Source organism: Amphiura filiformis, chromosome 5 (genome assembly GCF_039555335.1).
Source record: "Amphiura filiformis chromosome 5, Afil_fr2py, whole genome shotgun sequence".
Lineage (NCBI taxonomy): Eukaryota > Metazoa > Echinodermata > Ophiuroidea > Amphilepidida > Amphiuridae > Amphiura > Amphiura filiformis.
The window spans coordinates 22349919-22368344 of NC_092632.1; the positions used below are offsets into that span (position 1 = coordinate 22349919).

The window sequence follows — 18426 nt, forward strand, 5'->3', positions numbered from 1 at the left end:
AAACGCAAGGGATTGTGTGAATTGATCTGTTCCTTGAATTCATTGTTAAGTTTGAAGTACCAATCAGCTTATTTCAATAGAGGTAGATACCTGTTGTTAATAAACAAGGATGGATAAGACGAGATTATGGGACACCCACTGTTTGTGGAAGACCGGTGTTTTTAGTGGTCTAGCGCCCTTTCGCTTTAATGTCCTCTAATACCGATAGGCCTTCGATGTTGGTAAACTTTGGGCTTTCTGAATTCATCTGTTTATTGCTAATTTTACCCTGCTACGCAATTGGAAAACTTTAGCAGTTTGCCTATCATCAACATGGACAAATTTAAATAAACTCATCATCTCATCACTCCACTCTCCTCCCCTCCTCCTCCTCCCCTCCCTCCTCTCCTCTCCTCTCCTCCCCTCTCCTCTCCTCTCCTCTCCTCTCCTCTCCTCTCCTCTCCTCTACCAGATCATCTCCGCGTCTCATCATCCCCACTCTCTCAAATAATATACATTTAAAATAGATTTGAGTCTGGCAATTTTGCCTGAAGCAATTATCAGATTACCAATTGAAAGAAATCCTATTAGTTTCACTTCAACGCACTTCTCTGGTGTTGCATATTACCAAGTTTTAAGGTGTATTTGGGACGAAAATAATTCCCCATTTAATCGCTACATAAGCATAATATGACCGATTTTTGCGCGATTGCACGTCGAACAATATACGTAATTCTTGGCAACACTGATTACTATTGATTAATTTATATTAATCATGTTAATGTATATTTCGACGCTGGGTTATTTTCAGGAGATACTCCCGCTTAGGCTGGAGTACCTATACACCAACGCAAGTCAATTGAAGCCGTTACACTTTATCGCTAATTTACGACCGTAAAATTTAGACACTTCTTTTGTCTAGATTAGCATCAACCCTCTCATCTCACGCTTTTCATGTCAGAAATTAACATAACTCCCGAAACCGAAACAGAAGTTATCTTCGTTCAACTTTTCTGTAGTCAACAAAAGACTAGAATAAAAGGATTGTTCACACGCACCATGCTAACACTTCAAAATAACAATGAGATCCGAAACCGAAACCGGAAACCGAAACAGAAACAGAAAAGATGAAAGGACCCTTGGTAGCATATTTTGTTTTACAGAACTGGTTCAATTTACAACATCATACATTGTTGCATTCAATCACAATGGTTCGTTATGTGAGAAAAATGCAGTTTTGAAAGCTGCACTGTGGTCCATTCAACTTTCAAACAATGCCTAACCTACTGTTGATTACATTCTGTATGCTTTGTGAGACAAAGCGTAACTTTCAAAACTGCATCTTTTCTTATGTAATAAGCCACTATGACCAAACACTATGATGCGCGACACTGTAATTTGGACCAATTGTGTAATACAAAACATACTAACAATATTTTTATAAATTTTAAATTTTGAAACTCAATTCTAAATAATCTTAGGGGAAAACTTAGAACTTGTGAACCTTTCCACATTCATAATTTGTAGTTTAAAATCACTTTATATTTGTTTTAAGTGATCATCATCGTACATCTTACATTGAGGACTCAGTTACTCAAAAGTGACTTTCAGAGATCTGTTAAGGCCCCCCCCCCCAAAAAAAAAATTTTTGTTGAAACATTGGTGGATAAATTGGGAGAATACAATTCACACAAAATTCCTTATGCCAGGGGAATAATTATTACAATTGTATCTCTTGACATGAACACACAGTGTCTAGCTTATTCATTGTATACAGGTTAGTTACTATATTAGTAAATATGTGATGTAATAAAGACAAATCAGTTGTCTGTCAAGCAAAATCAAAATTAAGTTTTCATCTTCATTATAAGTGTCATTTTCAGAGGGTTTTTTTCGAATGAAAATTGCAGATATGGTAATTTCAAAGTTGTTCAAAACAATTTAAATTGTAACGGAATACTATTATTGGTTATATCTCAAAAATAAAAACCAGTGACACACAACTCATCTAGCTTGATCACATAATATTATTCTAAAGTGCAAAAAAATGACATTTGTAGAAAATAGTGCAGTTTGGGATTGACGGATCTCTGAATGTCCCTTTTACACATATTAAGCATTGCATTTCACTGATGCTTTGCCAAGTATAAAGGTTTTAATTTACATAGACAACACTCTAGCGTAACAACCAACCCTAACCTGTATGATTACTTGAGCTGGTAAAATAGCAACATTACATGCCCGACTATTCAAGAGACGCCAGCATGTTAAGCATGTATAATGTCCAATCAGGCTGGTAACTATTATAAGCGTAGACTCCGGAACTGGAATTCCCTCCAGCCCCCAATAATTCCAGGTGAAGTAAAATTTTGCCACATTTTGTGACTCCAAGGGAAACCCTCTTTGGGCACCCCTGGAACAGGTCATCAACAAGATTGGGTTTTGTCATCATTCAACTATCTCCTATACACATTCTTAATTAGTCTTCTGTGCATGCTTGCTTACCTGGTGTAATCTGTGTAATACCAAGGCCATGCTGACAATCCTATCCACAGCCATTTCTTTTGTCATCTCCACAATGTGTGCCATACGATTGGATGCCATCTGGTTGTACAGGTGTCTCTGCCAACTCTTAGGACCTTTCTGCTGACATAAAAGATGTCATTATATACACAATATGTTAGCAAATAGATATGTGTTTATCAATATCAACTTGAAGCCTATATGGTTTATACTTTGTTTTCTGCCAAAGCTCTTTTCTTGCAATGCAGAAAATTACATAATTTGCATTGCCCATTTTTGAAGTAGCATTATTCAATTGCATGCATTCTTTTTGTCATGCATTGGGCTATTCCACATTATATACACCCCATGGAAGACATGACCTTAATATTCCACACAGGGAGTGTGAATTTCAAATGGGGTTACCTGAATGGGTGACTCCATTTCAAATATACACCCGCTGAGAGAAAGGTAATGTGTTCCATAGGGAGTGTATGGATTTCAACTGCAATAGCCTATTTTGGCCCATTTTCTCATAGAATATGTCAAACTTGCTTAATACAGCATTTCAAATATTTGGTTCAATAGTCATTTGACAAAATCAATCATTTATAGTAAAGTCTGAAATCATTTCATGTAAATTCCATTTTATCTTATGCACAAACCTGTTATCTTACAAACACTGCAAATTGCCAACAAACAGCAGTATATTAAAAAAAGCGCAGATATTTATAGTGCGCTACATTGATCCACAAGCCTCAGCACACTTTACTTTTGTCAAATCCCTTAATTATTTTTGATTATTGCAAAATTATTAACATAATTGTACAAAATTATGACTCAATTCATATCAAAACCTGAACTTCAAAATATCATCAAATTGTCATGCAAACTCATCAAAAACATTTCAACTAAATGGCAAATTGGCAAAACTGATTGCCATGCAGTCACAATAAATTCATGACAAACTGCCATGCAAATTTGATATGAATAATTCATAAGCAATATGACTATCTGCACAATGATTAAGGCCAAGATGCAGGTAGCCCAACAACAGCTTTATAGGCTATGAAAGAATGTGTCTATTCTGAACACATTGAAATGTAACTAAATATGAAACACTGGCACCGTTTTCTTGTATTCTCTTTGGAATCATAATCCCAGTGGCCCTTGACACAAGTCTTCCACAATTTGGATACATACAATAAATAGCAAAACACGCCTTTATCTGTGGCTAAAATAGTCTGAAATTTAAATTTTTTGCTAAAATAGTCTGAAATTTAAATTTTTTGTGCGCTTTACATGTGCAAAAATGTCCCAATAAAACCGGCACAAAATATGCTTGCCCCCACCCTCCCAAATTTTAATATTTCTGCCGCCACTGATGACATTCTATAAACGAAAGTATATTACATTCGTTACGAGACTGACCCACTCTCTCCCTGCCTGAAAAGTAAGTTACATCTTGATAATTCCAACCAAAAAGATCAAGTTTGATCAATATTTTAACTATTTGTTTTTACAAACGTAATAGTACTCTTTGACTCCCCCTCCACGAAAGGACTTTTGTTTATAGGATGTCATCAAACTTTTGGTTTGTTTCCTTATACTGTCCAATTATATTTTGTCTAAAAACAGAGATCGAAATCCTCAATATATTCAATTGACTTCAATGCTTAATTTAGTTGTAAAGTAGATCCCCAATTATGATGATGAGCCACTGAGATTAACTATGATTGACATCAAGAATTAGGCTATCCCAGATGAAATCCATGCATCCCATAATGAAGACACGACCTTAATCTGCAACACAGGGAGCATTAATTATTCGGGGCTCGTGCATTAGACGCATCAACATCTCAGTACGTGTGCATTATTGTGTACAATTTCACTCTCAACAAGTGATACTCATGTATTAACCTATTTCATACACGAGAAAAAAATGCCGTGATTTTTGCTATTTTTATAACAAAATCGTCACTAAAAATGTTGACAAATACGAGAAAATATAAATGCATCAACCCGCAAGAAAAATGAATCAATCTTACGCGATGCGAACGCGCGCGAAAGCACTGCGCGTAGTACGCGGAGTGCGCGCCCATGCAATTATACAATATTAATGCATTAAGCGTATTTTTCTAACAGCTTTTCTGATTGGCTATGTGGTTCTAAGAGTGTATGAATTTCAAATGGGGTTAAATGAATGTGATTCCATTTGAAATCTACACCCCCTGTGTGGGAGACTAAGATAATGTCTTCCATGTGTATGAATTTCAACTGGAATAGCCCATTTCGTAAACTTTTGTAAGCATTTTTTACTTGAAATAATCAATGATACATTGCATGCATGAGTAATGGGAGGGGTTGGGACAGGGAAGACATAAAAAGTAAATCAGATGAAAAGAGCTCCCATCACTAAAAGTTATGTATTTGTTTGATTTTAAGAGATTTTTTTTTTCAAATTAAATAACTAATCAATTTTAATTTCAATATGAAACCATATCTGTGAATATATCTCAATCAAACTTGCCAAACATTGTGGCATCTTTTTTTTCTACACCATAAAATGTTTTTAGAACTAGCAGTATGTCAAAATTGGTGAACATAACCCTTTGTTAACAAAATAGTTTGAACAATTTTTTTAACATTTCAAACGAGAATAAAGCAAGCTTAATAAATTAAAATACAATAATTTTAAGGTTGTGATAGGAACAATTTTCTTAAATCAAGAAAGAAAATTTAAACAGAAATTAGAAAAAGAGGAGAACATAGAGTGGACATAATGACATCAACAAGACACACATAGCTCTGCTAAAACTCATATGAAACTTGCAACTGTCTATTTTATTCATCTACTGCTGAAATTATGAAATTAATGATTTGATAAATAAATATCATGATCTCAAAAAGCATAAAATAAATTAAATTTGAATTGAAACAGAGCTTGAAACATAAAAACACCAGGTGGTGCCTATATCTACATTAGTGTGGCAGTGAATGCCAAGCCATGCTTTGAATGCTATTACATCATTGATGTACTCAAGACCTCAAAATCTGAGATCAAGACTGAGACCAAGTCCTTTACTTCCGAGATAGAGACTGGGTATTGAAAAAATGAAAATTGACTACCATTTGAACTTGTGATGTTGGTACAAAAATATTTTTTCATATAGTGGTAAACAGCAGTTTTTAGAGAATGTGTTACAACTCATGTCATCTTGGACACATTCCTCTGCCTGGCAGAGAATGATATATGAGCTATGTGAGCGAGTGACATGGAACAACTGCATGGTCTCAGTAGGTTTTGAGCTTGAGACCTCGAGTTTTGAGGTAAAACTGAGACTTGGTGGTGGTTGGGTGAGATCGAGATGGAGACCCACAAAGCATGGGCCTTAAGACAGTCTTGATACTGAGACTTGGTCTTGACACATACATCACTGTACTAGATCATCACAAGCAATTTATGTGACTTTAGTGCTTAATGTTTTACTCATGGTCACTATCAAGGTAAGTAGGCAATAATTATTCAATGTGAAAGTGAAGAGTGTTAAAAGTTGTGAACTCACAGGGTAATGAAAGATGCTCTTCTTATTTTATTAATTAGTTAATTTAATCTGTCATCTGCATTAATTAGATGCTGTCATTCATGTGGTTGCAACTATGGGGTAATGCATATGATTTCACATATTGTGGTTTTTAATTACAAACTTGCATTCCGGCTGTTATTAATTATGAGACTTTTATGTTCATTCCTCATTCCAATTTTGGAATTAATATCATGGATTAGCATCGTGGGACAATGGGTATGCATGGAGGAATTACATTCCAATGAAATCAATTTGGGTGAGAAATTGCCAAATATATGACCCTTGCAACAGTGATTGGCCAGCCCCAACCTTAATTCTAATCCTAACACTAAATCCTAACACTAATCTCCTAATCCTAAAACCTAGTATTAATCTGGCACTAATAGCACATATAACAAGATTCTGGTTTTATTCAATGCAAATTAACAAAATCTATGCTTGCATCTAATTCCTTTGAATTTTTACAAATGAACCCATTATATGAAATATGCAGGAATGTTTTGAAGACATGTGGTATTCTGTTAAATTTATCATGAATATTAATAAAAATAAAATATTTATTAAAATAAATCTAGAACTATAACATAAAGAATGATTCATACAAATATGCTCAACACAATGAACCATGTAAATACAAAAAAAACTAAGTAAGAAAAACTAAGTAAACAAACAAAGATGATGAATGATATGCAAAAAGACATGCAGTGGAGCTAGTAGGGTACTAGAAGCACGCACCACAGAGGAAGATGGTGACGAAGAGGGTAGAGAAGACGAAGAAGAGCCTTGATTGGCTGCAACAGAGGAGGTTTTGTGGGAGGAGGGGCTTTTAGGGGACTCATTGGAGTCGTCTTCAACCTTCTCATCGTGCATGTGAAGCGTCGTCTCCAAGAAATCACGAACTTCTTTCTCCGAGTCTTTCTGTTGATTAAATAACAAAAAACAAGAAAAATGATGTTAAGATTTGATACATAGGATGGAAATATGAGACTGCAGTTGTGTCATCTTATTCTTAATGTATTATTACCTTGTAATGCACAACATTCTTCTGTCAAAAAGCTCTTTATAAGAGTATATGTATGCTAGTACTGAGTAATGACTGTAACTCACATTATACCAATCCAACAGTTTGGATACTATGTAACAAAAGTTACCTAATCTAAGTGGTGACTTGATTGACAATATTACACTGCTACTATTTTAAGTATAATTTTGAGGTACAGTCCACCACACACTTGCATCACACTTTCCTATGATAACCATTCTGCTGCATTTAAAGTGATCTGATTGAATGCTTATTTTTGTAACATGGCATGACAAAATGGGTGGAAAGTTGCACATTGGCAAATAGCTTATTTTGATTTAATCTTTATATTTAAACTTTAAAATGATACCAAACATGTCACATTTTAGACTTTTAGATGAAGAAACAAAATAATTTAGGTTGCTGAAAGTCCTTTTATTTTCATTATTTTTGTCTGTTTACAACTGCCTATATCTCAAAATCACCAAATGGTGCCATGTCACACTTATGTGTAAAACCAACAATAACCTTACAACCACCAAGGTTGGACAAATTACTTTATTCATTCCTTCAGTACTATCAGCAACTACATAAATCTGTTTTGGTCATGAACTTTTAAACTTTTAGGCATGGGCCTACTCAATTAAGTGCAATTTAACCTTTTCTCTTCTCCATTTCTGCCCTTTTCTTCTCTTTTCTCCTTTTCCCCTTTCTCTTCTCTCCTTTCCTCTTTTTTTTTTTTTTTTTTTTTTTGGGGGGGCTTGGCCTGCTGCCCCTAATTGGCCTATCCGCCCCCACCTTGCATACACGCCTGTATAACATGACCTGAAGCAATCAAACCAAAGGAGACAGTATTGAAAATTAGGACATAATCACCAAATTGCACAGTAACTAAATGTGCTATTGCTGAAATCCTTACATCCTTAAAATAGCCTACTTGGATTTACAATACCAATTTTCCTATGTATTCAATTTGTTTATTTTCCTCCCTATAGCTCATTTTTCACAATTGCTACCTTTGGCCTGATTAGATCAGAATATGGTTCCTCAATGGACTTACCTGTTGGAACATCAGTTTGGCTTGCTGTATCAGCTCCTGTTCCCTAGCACCATATAAATTCATTCCAACCGGTAGTAATCTCTTCAATGACACCACCACTAAGCTTGATGGTGACCCTAACCCTTCCATACGACGTTCCCTCTCCACCTGCTGGATGGCTGTTTTGGTCTTCTCATCTGAGGGTTGGATAGCTACCTTGCGACCTGACATTGTTGCTGCTAGTAATGCTGCATTGTCAGCTTCCATTTGAGCCACAAAGTTCTGTTCTTCTCTTCTGAAATTCTAGAAATTGTAAAGAGTTGTGGTGTTGAATAATTATGATGAAACATTCAATAGCTGCCAGATTTTTGTTTCCAGTGCAGCTTTTTGTTATTGATCATGAAACTGCTGGTCTCATTATCTTTTTCATCGCTCCTCCATAATCATCATTGTTTATTATTTGTAATTTGATTCTGGAAATTATGTCTATCGATAAAATTTAATTTTGTAAATTAAGTACATTGATTGATTGATTGGTTGATTGATTGGTTGATTGATTAATTGACTAACTGATATATTGATTGAAACAGCAAGCTATTACAAGCTGCTACAACATTTATTATTTAAAAAAAACATTACCACATCTTGAAGCCGAGATTCTTGTCTCAGTCTTGAAGAGACAAAACAAAACTATGTATTACTAAGAAAATCTGGTTAGCTTAAGAGTACTGTGCCTGTGTGTATTAATTTTTGATCTCCTGCACTTGTGTACATATAATATCTGTTGCATGTACTGTATACCCTGAATTAGTATCCAGTTTTAACCGCCATTTATCAGTGGAAGCTGGTAGCCTAATGGATAAGGCATCCGACTAGTAAACGGAAGTTCACAGGTTCAAATCCCATTCAACCATTTCCTTATTTTTTTTCCAGTTAGGCTGTGTGTATCATTGTGTTTATATGTTCTTATGCAGTTTTCTTAACCCCATTACCTACTTCACAAAATAAAAGTTAAAAATCTTGGCTGGTTAGATAACTTACTGAAGTTCTGGCCCAGATGTTAAAGATGCTTGCTACCTGTTGGTATAACTCTTCTGCATCTATAGAGGGAACCTTCAACCAGTTGCCCCTGTAACATACACAAAGAGTTAAATAACCAGTTAATAGTTAGGACAATCTAACTGAGTACATCAAACAAGATATCTTAGGAAAAAGGAGGGTTGTCTCAGGAGACTGCATAAACAGCTTTTTGTGGCCGAAAAAACAAGTGGCTCAAAAATGCAATAAAAATGAGAGAATTGCACATTTCACATAGCTCTAAAACTATATATTAAAAAAATTGCACACTGCTTTGTCTTTTGCCCCTTGGCACCCTTGAACAACAATAATTAAGTCATTCAGAAATTCAAATAGTTCCACTGCCTTATATTGACACATGGGGATTATACGCTTGCGTCAATTTTGACCATTCTAGTGTGACATTATTGTTTAAGACCCCGTTTACACAGAGAAGTCAATTGCGACATCGAATTCAGATTGCGACTAAGGATTAGCATAAATTATTTCTTGAAGAGGTGTTTACACAGTAGTTGAGTTCAAAACAAATTGTGAATTCTACTTTTTTGCCATCATTTGCTCATGCTTCAAATTACCATTATGAAGTCGACTTTATATTATGTGTTCGTTTACACTGCATAAGTCAAGTTTGAAGTTGACTTTGAATTTGACAAATGTTGCTCCGGGTCATCATTTGAAGTCAACTTCTGAAGTCAAGTTCAAAACGCGGCGGCGACCCTGTTTACACACAAATGAAGTTGAGTTTAAAGTAGACTTAAGCCCACTTCAGGCTCTGTGTAAACGGAGTCAAAGTCAACTCAAACTCATTTCATCATAAAAAATCTAGTAAATTATTTTCTCCAAGTAAGCCTTAACTCAAATTAAACCTTCATTAAGAATAGATACATAGTCAGTGTGTAAACTTTTGAAGTTATACTCTACTAGATTATCAGTCAAAACTAAGATATTCACAGAAAATAATATTAGAATAGGATTTTCCGCTCTAAGGCTTTAGAATTAGGTTTAGGTTTTGTGGGTAGGAATACTATAAGGGTTATATTGAGGGCTAGTGCTTGGATAAGCAAAAGGATTAAGGTCAGAATCAAGGAAATGTGATATTGATACTGTCATTAGTGTTATGTTACAGACTGGAGTGAAGTTATGGTTTATTACAGAGAAGAACATATTCTTTGGCATTACAGCAAGCTCTATTTCAGTCAAGCTTATAAAACACTATTATTGTACCCACTTGTTGTGACCGCATGTCCATTAAAAGGCTTTAAGAAAGTTGATCTCTGTTACACCCAAAGACTCTTCATTTTGTCTTGGGAAAGCAAAGTAGACACTACTTTTGCCGATGCCCAGGGTGCAAATGAACCTTATTTTCAGACAGGCCACTAAAAACCACAAGGTTAAGGTTAGGCAACCATGTTTATTGTATAAGGATTTAACTGTTGCATTAAGTCTAACACCCACATTAAATTTTCCATGAAAACCTCAATTTATACACCCAAACAATAATCACACCTAATGTCTTATTTACTAAAGAGGAGCTTTTAATTGGCCAATTGCCAATGTCTCCATTTGACAGTACAGGAAATGTAGGAATTATGGGATTAGAACATCATTTAATGTCAACTGATATAGGAAATGATCACATCCTCAATACCGTACACATAATGGTTGCTACTTGTAAATATTACAGCTTTGCAACAGCTTTGCTATGTCAGATTCAACTTATTCATACATTTCTAGCTGCTTAACTTTATTTTTAATTTAATATAGAAATGGGTAGGCCTACACTATATCCTACACAGACCTCCAACTATCCCTCCTAATTATTCAGTACACATTGTTAGCTTTCCTTCAAACAGGGATATCAGATGTGTATTGTTATTATTTTGTTATTGTTAAATTTCATTGGGTGCAAAGTTTATTTTTGAGACAGGCAAAGTTAAAATTCAGAGAGGAATCCTGAAGTATGCAACATGTTATCAATTTTAATACAAAAATTATTGTCCTATTTCTCGTTAGTAGGGGGAAGCTAAAATCTAGGGCAGGGATATGCCCACTATAAGGCCACCTCTGTGAGGCCACCTCTGCCTACTTTAAATACTGCAGTTACTTCAGCAAGTTTTGACACATTCCTACAAACATACAGCTAGCAATGACAAGAATACAATGATTAAGAGATCAGTGATGAAATATTGTATCAGAAATGACTTCAGACCATCAGATCAGATCAGATCACTGTGAAGTGTGCATGTGGGCAGTTCCTTTCTGTCTGTCTCCCTTCCCTCTTTCCCTTTCTCCCTCCCACATTTCCTGCTCTTTATTTCCATTCACCTTCTTTATTTATAAATCTGCTTTTTTGCACTCCATTCCTGACTTTGAAGTTAAAATATTACTTCCCTTTTTAGCAAATCTGCAAACCACAAGCATGATAAGTAAGGACAACTGTGAAGCTATAAATTCAACTTTACAGCTTCATTTATAGTATTTGCTATGGTAACAAGATCCTTCTTAAGTCTGTTCAGTCAAGTTTTAAGTTACAGTGAACATAGCATAGTACACACCAGCTGGTGACAGAAAAGGTGTTATCGATCTTGAAAATGGGAATCTACTGAAGTCCATATACACTAATCTTAAGCATTTATTTCTATAGTATCTATATTAGGAAGTGATTTCTGTATATGAAAGTTATTCAGGTCTTAGTGAATGCACTATAGTACACAGCAGGTGGATGGTTTGTCTGTACAGCTATGACTTAATCTAAGCAATGTAGACTGTATCTGCGTCATGAGTCAGTCTAGGTCATCCTGAATGAGCCTAAACATTTGCTCTGAAATGACGCACATAGTATGGAGCAAAGCTAGGGGACAGACTTGTGGTGAGGATCTTGCTCGCTTGTAAAACAAAAAGTGAGGATTACTTGGAATTTAATGCATTGAAATGAAGCATCAGGTAAGATAGCATGCCTTTTATTGAGAAGACATTCTAAATTGAAAGGTCAATCTGAGGTACTATCAAAGTGACAGATCTCTCATGGGAGAGTTCTTGAAAGCTAACTTGGTTAGGGTAATTGGCCTATTATGTGGCTAATGATTCTATGCCGATAAGGAATCTGACAAGCTTTTTATTCTTATATCAGGCCTAAAAATGTTATACTGTAACAGTGGTAATTTTTGTGAGTTTTTTTTTGCGCTTTATCAATTCTGAATTCTGGACTACTTTGCTTGTCATTACTTTGCTTACATTGTGTAAAAGAACACATTTGCACATTTTTTATTTTCGCATTAGCTATGTTGATTGGGAAAAGCATGAAAATGAATGTTCCATGAAAATGTGTACATTTACAGGAATGGCCTAACAGATTTAAAAATGGTCAAAATAATAATTTTGTTTAATTAAAAAACACCCATAATTGTTCAAAATGCACCAAAAATTTAAATTTATGTACTTTTCAATGCACGCAAATTTTTCTTCTCCCAAATTCAGGTATATTGTAGGTAGAATAACACCTTATTTCTTGGCTTTACAACATTAAGTGTATGAAAAGGCAGGCACTTCATATGACCATGTAAAATTGTGTCACACAAAAGTTAAGACACTTTAAGTTCCCTCACTCAAGGTTTTAAAACAAGGGCTACTATCACAGACCTTCAGGATTAGGATTGGCTAGTATTAGATTGGTTTAGGATAAGTAGCTGGATCAGGGTAAGGATTAACTGTCAGGACGCAGAGCTAAGCATAAGGATTAGGGTTAAGCTAACAGAGCAGCATGGCTCAGTGATTAAGGTCTTTGACACTGGTGCACAAGGTTCCTGGTTCAATTCCTGGTGGCGGCAAATCACTGCATTTGAATTGTGGGGCAGAAGTAATTGTTGACAAAGACCTCGCTGTCAGTTCTAATCAGGGTAATGCCCGTCTGTATACACACCCTACCCTGGGCATCATGGGAGAACAGTACCTGACATTGAACTTTTCACTCGGGTTAAATATGAAATAAAAAAAGATTATCATCTGATGTTACTTGCTCTATTTCTACAGTTGTCAAGAGTTACTTCTATTTCATTTTATGTTTGATATCAACGTAAGAGCAAGTCTGCTGCATGTTTTGATACTGACGTAAATTGGCCTTGCTATTAATACAAGACTATGAATCATTATTTACTGCCCACATGAGATAGATCATTCTATATTGATGCTATCAGTTTTTTCTGATGCAATGAATGCTATAAATACTCGGTTATAAATAACTTTTGCCTGGGACTTCGAGATGAAGTTTAGTCTGTAAGAAAGATTAAACGTACTTACAAAAAACCCACATTGTACGTACATAGTCTAGTCATTTTCCTAATGAGTAAGGGTGGGTAAATATTCTGTTATGTCTTCATTACCATTTTACCATTAGTATTCTGTTCTGCATTTGTATTTTTAAATTCTGTTAAATACCCTTCTGTTTATTTGTCGTACATAATTTTGCAACAAAAAAAACCCAAAAACATGTTGATCAGGGTTCGAATTCGTTTAAAAATTTTGCTTAGCAGTTTTTGGCTAATTCATCATAATCAGGATACTTCCATATACTAAAGCACTATAAAAAAGTGCTTATACAAATGCAAAATTGGGTAGCAGCTACTTCAAAATGTGGAGCAAACTGCTATGCGATACAGCCGAATTCGAAACCTGGTGTTGATATTTCTCAAGTTTGATTAGAAATAATAAGGAGACAAAACAAAATTATGGAAGAGGCTAAATATCCCTTAATATCACATAAAGCTTGACAAAAGTTTTTTGAGTTTGTTTCAAAACATTTCAGTCAAAATCAATTCACTTTGGCCAAAAAATGGCTGTTTTATCTTTCATACAGCTAAAAAATTAAATCCCCAAAATGCAAAATCAGTCAGTCAGTCAGGCCTGTAGAACAGGGTTATTCTTTTTTGTTACCTAAAGTATCAACCACAAATTAGTCAAACTGCTTTACTATCATGAGAAAAAGGATGGTAGTAATTGTGCTGGGTGTATAATCCAACTTGTGATTTATAATTTATAGTTTATATTATGGCCTTCAAAGAGAACCCAAATTACACCACCCTTGACTTAAATGTGACAATTCTTACTTGCTATTATCAATTACACTTCCACATTTAATTTTTCTCATCTTACAGATAACAACCATGGCAGATTCTAAGTATTCTCAGAGCAGTGAGGAACTCATAGAATGTGGCATATGTCAGCTGACACTTGAGGAACCAAAGGCCCTTCCATGTCTTCACTCATTCTGTCTCTCATGTCTTACTGAATGGACCCGACAAGATGCAGATAGCATCAATTGTCCTATCTGTGCCAAAGATTTCTTGCTCCCACCCAATGGAGTAAAAGGTCTAGCCAGCAATGTCTTCATTAGTAAATTGATACAAAGGAAATCATCACCAGTGACCAGGACACTATCAAAGCAAAATAAACCTGAAATTCCTTGCACATGTTGCGGAGTGACTCAAAGCGGGGTGGATGGATATTGTATTGACTGTAAGGGATATGTATGCCAGATGTGCGCTATCATGCATAAAACACTCAAGCCACTCAATCATCATAAGATCGTTCCTATGGAGCATATTCAATCTGGGAAGGTTGACATCAGAAGCTTATCAAAGCAAGAATGCTGCCAGATTCATGAAGGACAGGTGCTGTGGTTCTTCTGCAATACCTGCGGACTAATCATCTGCCGTGATTGCACTGTTGTGGATCACCCAGCAGGAAGTCATAAACTTGTGAATCTGAAGAGTGCCACCAAGGAACAGATTGATGACATTTTGTCATTAGCGGATTCATGTCGTATTGTTGAACAGCAAGTCGTGGGTGCAATCAGACAAGCTGATGAAGTGAAAGGTAATCTAGACAGAGCATTGAATGAAGCAAAAGCTGGAATTGACAAAGCTTTCAATGGACTTGTGTCTATGTTGAAAATCAAGCAAGCAGATTTGTCTACGCAGCTACATTTTGCTGGTTTGGAACGCAAGAAACAGATTGATGTGGCAAGAGATTCTCTTGTACTACAACACACAAGATTGAATTCAGCATTACAAATGTCTAAGCATGTAACAGAGACAGGTTCAGACTATGATATTGCCCTGGTATACTCATCTCTCAAGAACAGCTTGACACAACTACAAGATATTAAACCTAATCTTGTGCAAAGAAATCTTGGTGTTCTCAATTTCAAATCTAATCAAGCTAACTTTTCCCTGCCACGACTAGGTACAATACAACTCGGAAGCTGCCAGTTGGTGAAAGAATTTGGCCAAGATGGTGAAGGGAAACTGAATGGTGGGCGTGGCATTGCAATAACTCCTGACGGCAACATTGCAGTTGCAGATTGCAACTCTTTGGGCAAAGTCATGATCTATGGCAAAGATGGTAGATTCAAGTTCCATCTGGACACAACAGAAGGGCTCAAGTCTGATCAGATCACTTATCCATGGGATATTGCTGTCAGTGGAGATGGAGACTTCTTTGTCACACATTTAGCACCGCATGTTAATGTGTATGGCCCAGATGGTACCTACAAGCATCGCTTTGCTATTGTGTCTCCTTCTCACATCCTATCTGATACTGAAGACACATCACTATATGGTCTTGCCATGGATAGCAATAGGAATTTACTCATAGGTGAGGCTAAACAACAGTACATCAGCAAACATCGCAAGGATGGCATACATATCATCAGCTTCAAAGTTACCATCAAGCCTTTCTTCATCGCAGTTACTCCACGTGATGAAATCATCATATCCTCCCAAGATATCCCACAGTCTATACAAGTGTTACATCAAACGGGTATAGTGCTTAGGACTCTGAAACCACCTGATAACATGAGAGCATGTCATGGACTGTCTTGTACAAGGAATTATGACATCTATGCTGTTCACATGTCTGCAGAAAGCAAAGGGATCTTTAGTTATTCTGCTTCTGGTGATGTGTTGGGTTGTATTACAGAAGAGTTGAGTTACCCATGGGGCATAGCTATTACAGATGATGGCAAGAGGATGATGGTTGTGGAAAATGAATGCGTCAAGATTTTCAGCTTACGCTAATCGGTGAAATAAAACATTAATGGCAGTCACAGTATCCTCATATTCATTACCTCATGCTGGCACATATTGTAGGTAATTGATATTTAATACGGGACCTGTGCTTGTAATGCAATAAGGGACTATGCACTATAACAACAGCCCACCTGCCTGCATATCCAATGCGAAAGAACAATTCACAGGCTTACAAGTACCCTCAAACCATAATGATGCACAGTTGTTTAACCTTTAAATAGTTGATTACAAGGTTAAGGTATTAAAGTACTATGGGTATATACAAGTTATTGGGAAAGGATACTGGTTGTGGAAACCTGTAGAGTTGGTTGTACGGTTGATTAATGCTTTCCTCATGACCATGACCTGACCTGCCACATGCTTTGCCTTTGTCAATATTTTGTTTAAATATGAGGATAGTGTTCAATTCTCATTTCAGTCAATGAGAGACAATCAAGCACACAATGCAACACATGTCTATTATATAGACCCTATGCAATAAACTAACCATAATGGTATAACAATAGAAATGGCAGCTATGTTGGTGGACAGTTTACGATTACAGAGGGACATGTCTTTAGTTGTTTTATTATATTATCATGTGCATTGACCTGTGGAGGCCTCCTGGTGGACAGAATTTTATTTAATGAGGATGAGTGGCATCATATTGCATACGGTCTATGAATAGGATATGTGTCTTTGTACAATGACATTTTAAAGGACGATTTTCGGATTGGTAGACTCATTCCCACCATCCAAATGGAGATTTGTTTGCATTTTGTAAGGAAAAATGACTCAAATGGGTTAATCATTTATTACAATATCTAATAGGCCATTCTATTATATGTTTGAATTTTGTATCAGAAATACTAGATGGAGAGTGGGGGTCATGGAAATTCCACCAAGTTGTCAAGAGTAACTGGTGAGATCAGACCATCCTCCTTTAAATTACAAAATTTACAGTATATGAAATGATGTATTCATGACATACTTACCTCTGTGAATCAACAAACTTGATCATGAGTGGATAAAATGCATACAAATCTCTCACTAGAAGATGGAAGTCCTAGAATAGGAAGAAATCAAGAAGTATTTCAACATTTCAATATACAAGAAAATATTTACCATGTTTTAGCTTTAGTGTGTCTCATCTCAAGTTGAGAGTAGATTTGTTGTGTTGAATTTCGTTGTTGCAAATTCGAATCAGTGCATTTACATGGTTGCATTGCAAGTATATAGACAAATCGCCCTTCTACATGTGTGTATACATCCTGCGGGTTTAGGTTAGCATGCAGGATTCGAATCTGCCACTACAAAACCCAACATGGTGTTACCCTCAACTTGAGACGAGACATACTATAAGAGGCAGATGTGGAGTGCAGAATGTTTGCCATCCTTAGACTGCAGATGTCATTTTTAGTCAAAATTGAGTGTAGAGCAACTATGCTCTGCACAAGACATGGTCTCTGTATTCTGCATTCACCTCTTAGCCTAATCTCATAATTTCATTGGTAACCACAGAGTTCTTGCAATGACAACTACATTGAATGAATAGTTGAGAGCTAGAATTTATGTGCACCTATTTCACTATCAAAAACTAAGTTATTAGTTTACTTTAGTGATACATTTTGAATAAAATACGATGAATGATTTTACTTGTTTTTTAATAAATTGTTTCTTATGAAAATGATATTTTCTCCTGTCATTTTTAATTTTTTAATTAATTGATAATTAATTTATTTTAATTTAATCTCTGCAATAACATATAACATTATTACAATCAACAAAAGTATGGAGCGGTAGCAAAATAGCAAACTTATTTTAAGGGCTCACCTAACCAATAAAGAAAACAACTAATTATAAATAGTAGTAAACTGTGCTTCATTGAAGTAAGACATGCTTATTTTGCTCTGAGCTTATCTTGTTTGCTACTGAGTTCTATTTGAACTTGCCTTCAGTTTTTAACTTGAATTTGTTTTTAAACTACAGCATGTAGTTTTCGTTGTTTGCTTTTATATTTTGTTGTCTGTCTCTGAAGAAGAGCAGTAAATTGTTTATCTGCTCGAAACGTCGGTTGTTTTTTTGTCTGTTTGGTTTTGTTTGTCTGCTCCAGGTTACTTTATCCTTGTTGTTTTTGCAGGTTTAGCACTTTTGTGA

At 35.7% G+C, this 18426-nt stretch overlaps 2 protein-coding genes across 2 annotated transcripts in view; one reads left to right on the forward strand and one right to left on the reverse strand.

Annotated features, from left to right (window-relative positions):
• The window catches only part of LOC140152806 (ryanodine receptor 2-like), a 231522-nt gene that overhangs the window by 53055 nt on the left and 160041 nt on the right, over positions 1-18426 (reverse strand). The window contains 5 exon segments of the mRNA XM_072175306.1: positions 2485-2622; positions 6804-6986; positions 8150-8431; positions 9170-9257; positions 17265-17335. Of these exon segments, the coding sequence (XP_072031407.1) occupies positions 2485-2622; positions 6804-6986; positions 8150-8431; positions 9170-9257; positions 17265-17335 (762 nt within the window).
• On the forward strand, positions 11983-17270 carry LOC140152805 (E3 ubiquitin-protein ligase TRIM71-like). Its single transcript, XM_072175305.1, has 2 exons — positions 11983-12148; positions 14356-17270. The coding sequence occupies exons 1-2, from the start codon at positions 12137-12139 to the stop codon at positions 16276-16278; spliced, it is 1935 nt and encodes a 644-aa protein (XP_072031406.1). The 5' UTR covers positions 11983-12136; the 3' UTR covers positions 16279-17270.